Raw genomic sequence first — 7,863 nt, 5'->3', positions numbered from 1 at the left:
AGAGCGCTTTCGAATAGTTGAAGAAGAATAGTCAACTATTCGAAAGCGCTCTAGTTTTGGGTCTTATTTTAAGTTTATTACACTTTATATGTGATCCTTTGTGCTAACTCTTTTACCAAGAGCACTTTAACTTAATAGTAGTTGTTGGGCTATTTATTGACTAACGCTTTAAGTAAGTGTCCCAGCCAGAGCAACAGTCTAATTGTAGAGTTATGGTATGACTGCTAAATTGCAGTACAGTTAGTGAGAAGTAATCCAACTGCTAACTCGCGATTTAACTAGTAAATAGTAAACTAGCTTTTCAGTCGTAGTTCTGCTATTGAGTAGTATCCTAAATACTGAGTTAGAGCTTAGATAGAGACGAGTGATCTACAAATTAAGTTTTAAATTAGCTACTGATGAACAGTCTAACAGCTGAATAAAGGTATAGCTAGGAATTAGTGGCCTAACTGAGAAGTTGAAATCCGCTCACTGAGTTGCGGCCCAACTAATGAGTAGAAATCCATGTAATGAATAACTGGCTAACCGATGAGCAGACATGCACACAGTGAGTAGCGGCCTATATGAGGAATAGAAATAATAAATAACTGACGAGCTGAAATCCATGTAGTGAATAACTGGCTAACCGATTAGCAGACATCCACGCAGTGAGTAGCGGCCTATATGAAGAATAGAAATAATAAATAACTGACTAACTGATGAGTTGAAATCCATGTAATGAATAACTGGCTAACCGATGAGCAGACATCCACGCAATGAGTAGCGGCCTATATGAGGAATAGAAATAATAAATAACTGACGAGCTGCAATCCATGTAGTGAATAACTGGCTAACCGATGAGCAGACATCCACGCAATGAGTAGCGGCCTATATGACGAATAGAAATAATAAATAACTGACTAACTGACGAGCTGCAATCCATGTAGTGAATAACTGGCTAACCGATGAGCAGACATCCACGCAGTGAGTAGCGGCCTATATGAGGAATAGAAATAATAAATAACTGACGAGCTGAAATCCATGTAGTGAATAACGTCCTGAGTGAGGAGCTGAAATCTACCCAGTGAAAAGTGACCAACTGAGTAATAAAATTCCATGTAGTGAATCAACAGTCTATCTGAGGAGTTGAAGTCCATGTAGTGAAGTGCAGCAAAAGTCCTAAGTAGCTGTCTAGCTAATTCGTATGATTGCCTAATTATTACATTACTTTCTAATTAGTTTAGTGTGATTGAACCGATTAGTTGTGGAACAGTTACAACTAGAATGGTCAAACTGCCTATATTCTGTCCAACTAGAGAACTGGAGCGTCGAACCGCTATGCTGGGATACATTTATTAAATAGTGACTTTACTGCTCACTTCAAGTCCAGCTGTTCAGTTTTGCTACGACTAATGAGTTGTGGTTCAACTTGTACTTCAGTAGCCTAAATGTTAAGTCGGGATTTGGTTATTGAGGAGTAACTATACTGCTGACTCTTTCGACAGCTAATAATTACTCAAGTCATATTCTTTGTATTAGGGAAAATCTGTGAATTCAACAGTGATTGAACTATATAAAAAACAACAAATAAGTCATCACTTTGAAAGGTGAACAGAGAAATTGCATGATTTTGATTGACAAAATGACATCTTTCCTGAAAAACTAAACGTGTTTTTTATTACTTATTTTGATTTGACAGCAGAGAGATTAGATGTCAGGTGTATTCAAATCTAGAAGGATTTGGGATATTAAATTGTTCTCTGGTATCTGCAGATAGCATTAAATGAGATTACGGCATTTAACATTCATCCAACGCAAAGTAGTTGTTCTCAGATAGCGATTACCAACCTACATTTGACTATGGTATTTTATGGATGTTGTAAGTGTTCTTCCTATCAGTTGCACTTTTGAGCTACTCTTTGAAGAGGATCACGTAGATTTGGTGACTAAAACTTCTAAGACTAGAATGAGGGAGTTAAGGGTTACGAGGGAGACCAAGGGAACAGTATACACAGAATGATGGGTGGGGGTGGGGCACTAATGGTAGACTCTGAAGCTGTTCTAGAAACTTCAAGAGACTGACTGAAACTTTGTTAACTTGTGGGCGTATTTTTCTCACCTTTTATTTTTCAGCCTTGTGTAATTTTAGTGTTTGCTAATGCAGTGCTATGTTGCTTATGACTTAGGTTTGTTGGAAAGTGCTTTTGATGTTGGTATGAATTTCCACTATCTTTTTATATCTATCTCTGTTTTTCTTTTGTGTTTTCTCTGTAAAACCAGTTGTATAGCTTTTCTAAAGTTTTTAGCTTCTATATATATGCATGCGTATACGATGTGAATAAATGTATCTTATCTTAATTGTAATCGCTTTTATCTTTTCCACATCATTGTATTCTCCACATTCCATTGGACCTGTTCATCAACAGATCCTTGTTTATCTAAGACATTTGACCTTTTCCTTCAGATAGTGTTTGTCACGTTTCTTTGTTAATGAGTAATAATTCAGCCACTGATTTGCAGTCAACTTAGTCAGCAGTATTGGCCAACTGCTGAGTTTTAGACCAACTGGTAAGTAGTACCCGATCTAGTATCTTGAATCAAGCTAGTAAAAAACTACTTCTGAGTTATAGCTGATTGATTGGGGTCCAATATTAACAATTGCCCAGTTGCTGAATTACAAATGAGTTAGTTACATAAGAAGCCCAGATGTTGACAAGTTGTCTAGCTGTTGAATTGCGATTCAGGTTGTTCGTACTGGTCTAACTGCTAAGTTGAGAGTAACAGCTCCCCTGTTGACGAACCGTCAACTTCTGACCAATACGCAAGTTACTAAATCGAAACTAGCTACTGAATTATGACCATTTACATGACTAGTTGCCCAAACAAGTAGATGCTCAACGTCTAAATAGTTGCTCAATTGATTAACCCCTTTCTAGATAGTGAATAATATCTCATCTACTAGTTGGTAATTTAGTTGTTGAATTATGAATAAACGTAATGATATTGAAATCAGCTTTTTAATTTGTAAAAAGTAACTCCAGTTTTTATCAGCATACTACGTGACATATTTTCTTTTTAGTTTGTGAAACTTGTAAGTGAACATTAATTATACAAATATTTGTTTCGATCAACATCTACACTAGTTACTAGAATTGTCAGGTAAATCCACATTAAACAATTTGTGGTGAACTTATTAAAACAAAAGTTTCTTTCTCTATTGTCGCCCGGTGGGACAGCGGTAAGTCTACGGACTTACAACGCTAAAATCCAGGGTTCTGGCTTCTCACGGTGGACACAGTAGATAGCCCAATGTATCTTTACTCTAAAAACAGATTTTCTCTATTTTCTTTTGCATTCTTAAACAAACCTAACATTTACTTTCATAATGTTTGTCAATTAACATTTATCTTTACAAAAGTGAAGGGTTTTTATTCGAAATTTCACATGCAAAACATTAGATTAGTTCTACAGTACGTATTTCAAGATCTGTGAAAGATTGAAAGTAAATCACATGAATTGATTTTCATCTCGCTTAAAAAGAAAAGAGGCATTTTAAGCAAATATATATAATTCAATTGATGTTAAATGCAATTCAACAAGTAGTTTTTTTTTTCAGTTCACTCCACTAAACTATTGATCAACGAATATGAGTAACAATAACATTTTCTCGTTTCTAGCCTCTTTGTTGGGATTCGGGTGCGCAGTAGATGCGCAGTGTAGAGTGAAGGTGAAAAACAGTCAATGTGTCAATGGTTTGTGCGAATGTCTACCCAACTTCATTCCGTTTAGACGAGACAAGTGTTTACCAGGTGAGTTTTGGAATTGCCAATAACTCCTTTTCATATATACATGATGGCAAATATATATATAAGTTACTGAGTGCTATTTCAGCACCAGGAGAAGATCAAAGAGAGAATAAATGATTTATTACATCATCTAAAGCTCTGTACAATAAACGCTTGAATCCGGCACAGCTTACGAGAGTCTTTTCAAATTGTACAAATAGCATGCATAGTTTAAGTTGATTAAATCATTAACTGAATCTATTGTTTATACTAAAACAAAGATTTCATATCACATCAGAATAAACTAAACAATGTCATATTATCAGGTTAGATCAGAATGTCACTGTAGTCAACTCTCTATCACGTGGTAATCTAAGCATGTATTCATGACCACTACTTGATTACTTGGGTGGGCCTGGATCTTCCAATTTAGGTGTTCTTAAACTTAGAATAATTATAACAAGAATTTAACGTACAAACAGTTTTCCTTCAGTGACCAAACTGGTGTCCCACTTCTCTCAGAAATATAAATATGGTAGTTTTCTCTAGAATTAGTAAGTAGAAAAATTGCCGATGTACAAGCTTTACCTAACATACCAGAGATTAATCTCCAAAATTCGTTTGTGAAAAAACAACAACAAAAAAACTCCTTATTTTACTGATATATAGAGATGGGCTTGGCTATATTTTCCTTTGACAATCATAAAATAAGGTGACTAATCAAAATTACTTCAGGGTTTATAAAGTAAAGAATATGTCATGCACTTACTAAAAGTGTGAACTTGCCGTGGTATACACGTCGTTGTTGATACTAAAGCATACGCCATTTTGTTTGAAGAAATGCCATTAAATCATTTTTTTACAATGAGTTAAAAATGTCACAGTATATTTGTTCGTTACAAAAGCACATTTAAAGATTCTTAATATTGTTATTATTACAAAAGTCAGGTCTTTCATCGACAGTATCACGATATTTTACGAATTCTGGTAAATTAATGTTTTATGTTATTAAACACAAATGTTTTGGTGTTGATGTGTCTCATAAAAATTACCAATGCTTCACAATGGACAACTTCTTACAAGATATATATATACATATATATTATATAATTGCCATCATTTGTACAAGTCGGACAACACGTCTTTCAACAACTGCAGAAAATATCTATGGGAAAATAGCTTCAACAAGACAGATTACAAAAAGTTTTGCACGTTAGTCACGTTTGTAGATATATTGTTTATATTTATTTAACCTATTTATCAGTATTTTCTTGACACTGTCAAACAAATTTATCCACCAGATCTTACTCTGAGAAAAGCTCCTTCCCTAAAAATAAATCACATCACCTGGATTTAGATATTAGCATCGTCGATCTGATATTTAAATAAAAAAAAATCGATAAAACAGGCACTTTTAATTTTGAAGTCAAAAACTTTCAATTACCAAATACAGGTATTTCAAACAAGTTATGTTACAAAGTTTACCACTCACTTCTCGTTAGATACAGTAGAATTTGTTCAACATTACAAGATTTCATAGACCCTGCTCATAAACTTACTCTCATTTCACACAAACGAGGTGTTTTCTTTTTTTCAACACCAGATTTACTAAATTGTGTAAAAAATTCAGCAAAAGTTTTTACAACGCTTTCGGGATTAATACTTTTACACGTTATCTCTACACCTTAATTTCTTAACTCATTTTTAGGGTAATAACAATGACCCACGTTTAAGTCTTATTATAACCGTGATATTTCTCATATTTTATTATCGCTTATACATTTCAGTTAGTTCTTAGAGATTAACTTTATTTATAACTTCCGGTTAACCCTTACAAAGTGAGAGAGATTAATTACAGTTGGATTAGTTGTTTTGGATACACCTCATAGTATCTATGTTTAGTAAATTATTTTTCGTTCTGTCGCATTTAAATATGTTATTTTAATTACAGCATCAATATTTTAGAATGTTTATTATATATATTTATTGTAATTACTTTTATGTTTTTATTATTACAAAATATTTCTTATAAAAATGTTTACACTACTTTTTAGTGTATGGATTTAGGGAATATCTAAATCTCATAAGGTGGCTGAATCCCAGATGCTATTATTGGAATTACGGCCGAAAATCTCGCTAACAGCGAGGCTACTCAAATGATGAAACAAAATAGTTTAATCATTATAAGTAAGAACATAAAAATAGTATATTAAACTAGCTATATTCATTACTGGTTTTATTGGCAGGAAATGCTAATATAATAGTAAATTGACAAAAAACTGTTTATAAAGAAATAACATTTAATTTAGAGAGCATACTACATGCAGTATGTTTTCTACTTAAAATTTTCATTATGCCTATAAACCGTTGTTGGTCAATCTACTATTACTAAGTTGATTTTCTTAATTGTGATCAATGAGTTGTTTGAAGTTAAGCACAAATCAAACAATGGGCTATCTGTGCTTTGCCCACCACGGGTATCAAAACCCGGTTTCTAGCGTTGTAAGTTCGCAGACATACCGCTGTGCCATTGGGAGGTATGTGATCAATGAAAGTAACTTGCTTTAGTCAGAAGTCAGTACTAAAGAAATGGCTTATAACTGACTGATCACACTGAGTTAAAAAGTTGAAATTATATTTATAAAACCACCACAAATGTATATTAAAGTTTATAAATATTATTGTTATTACAAATCTTAAAGTGTTGGTATAATATCTCTTTTAAGGTGAATTGTTGTACAAGCACCATCTGTTGATAAGTTCTAAGTTTAAATTATAAAAAAAGTAAAAGAGATCACATACCAATCACATTTTTAAAATCCAATCTTTTCATTGATTACTTTAAACTGTTTCGAAATTTAAAAAAATAAAAATTTTCATGCATAAAATCTAAAAGCAAAATATTTGAAAAATCGATTGTTGTAAGTTTGATAATTTTTAAATCATAAATTGTCGTTTATACAAATATTTTAATATTTCATACTCCACAGAAACGTTATTTTAGCTATGTTTTTTAATATAGATGTTTCCAGAAATGTGTATTGTTGTTTAGCCAGAAGGTGTTTAACGTAACATAAGGAGCGTGGCTTTAATGTTTAGAACATTGTTGAAAGTTTAGGAAACAATTTTAGTTATATACGGAAAGGAGTTAGGCTATATTGAGTAAGCGAATTTGCTACTCAGTTCTTGAGTAGTCGGTACGTGGTTCAGTTAGTTTGTCTGTTACTGTCAACCATTTAGTCGGTTTGTTTAATGCTGTGAATATAGATGTTGTGTTTCGATGAAGAACTAGAAATACAAAATTAGAAAGTACGTGGAATTTCTGTCAGACCTAGTTTATTTGTGAAGCCTAAAGCTGGTTACGCTAAACACGGAACTTGAAGAAATAAAACTTTTTTGTTATTGTTAACTGGACCGAGCCTTTCAACGTTCTCTCTCTTTTACCGAATTATCCAAAAAACCTGGTCAACAATAAACACCGTTGCAGCAATATTAACACCATGCAGATATGCACTCTTCTTGATAAGTCATGAGATATGCATTTCCAAATGTCTAAATGTGAGGGTGAGACATAAAATATAATTTCATCCGAAACACAATACTGTAGTGTTCCTGTTGTTGGTGTTTTTCGTAATGCAAGAAATGCCTGTGAAGTTTGCTTAATATGATGTTTTAGTAGAATTTGTTCGTATTCTCACTGCCTTAATTACTATCGATTACTGTTAACTCTGTTATGATTATTTAATTATTGTAACGATTTTGCTTTCTTGCAGTGGCCAAAGTAGGAGATTATTGCCTTAATCATGAACAATGTCGCCTGTCAGACAAGTACACTTACTGTGATTGGATAATCCCTGATATTTATGGAAAATGCCAATGCCCATTGGGATACTTGTTTACAGATGATCAACGATGTTTGCCACGTGAGTACTGTTGTTACGTCGCTTTCTGAACACCAGTGATATGATATATTAGGTCGTCAAGAAATTAACGTCGCGTTTTGGAACACTTTTATTAACCACCCCCAAAAACGTAAATCACGAAAATAGCTAAACGAACCGCCTAAACGTCACGTTAGTGTAGCCTATATAATGTGTAA

General features: G+C 33.3%; 1 protein-coding gene across 1 annotated transcript in view; it reads left to right on the top strand.

The window, feature by feature from the left end:
* LOC111087484 (sortilin-related receptor-like) overlaps positions 1-7,863 on the top strand; it is a gene marked incomplete at its 5' end in the record, with an annotated part of 25,454 nt that overhangs the window by 3,421 nt on the left and 14,170 nt on the right. The window contains 2 exons of the mRNA XM_022394237.1: positions 3,657-3,788; positions 7,538-7,687. Of these exons, the coding sequence (XP_022249945.1) occupies positions 3,657-3,788; positions 7,538-7,687 (282 nt within the window). The remainder of the gene's footprint in view (positions 1-3,656; positions 3,789-7,537; positions 7,688-7,863) is intronic.

The sequence above is a fragment of the Limulus polyphemus genome, unplaced genomic scaffold (assembly GCF_000517525.1).
Source record: "Limulus polyphemus unplaced genomic scaffold, Limulus_polyphemus-2.1.2 Scaffold2208, whole genome shotgun sequence".
In the NCBI taxonomy this organism is placed as follows: Eukaryota; Metazoa; Arthropoda; class Merostomata; order Xiphosura; family Limulidae; genus Limulus; species Limulus polyphemus.
Note: the sequence above shows the minus strand (reverse complement) of the source record. Positions and strands in the feature narration are given on the sequence as shown.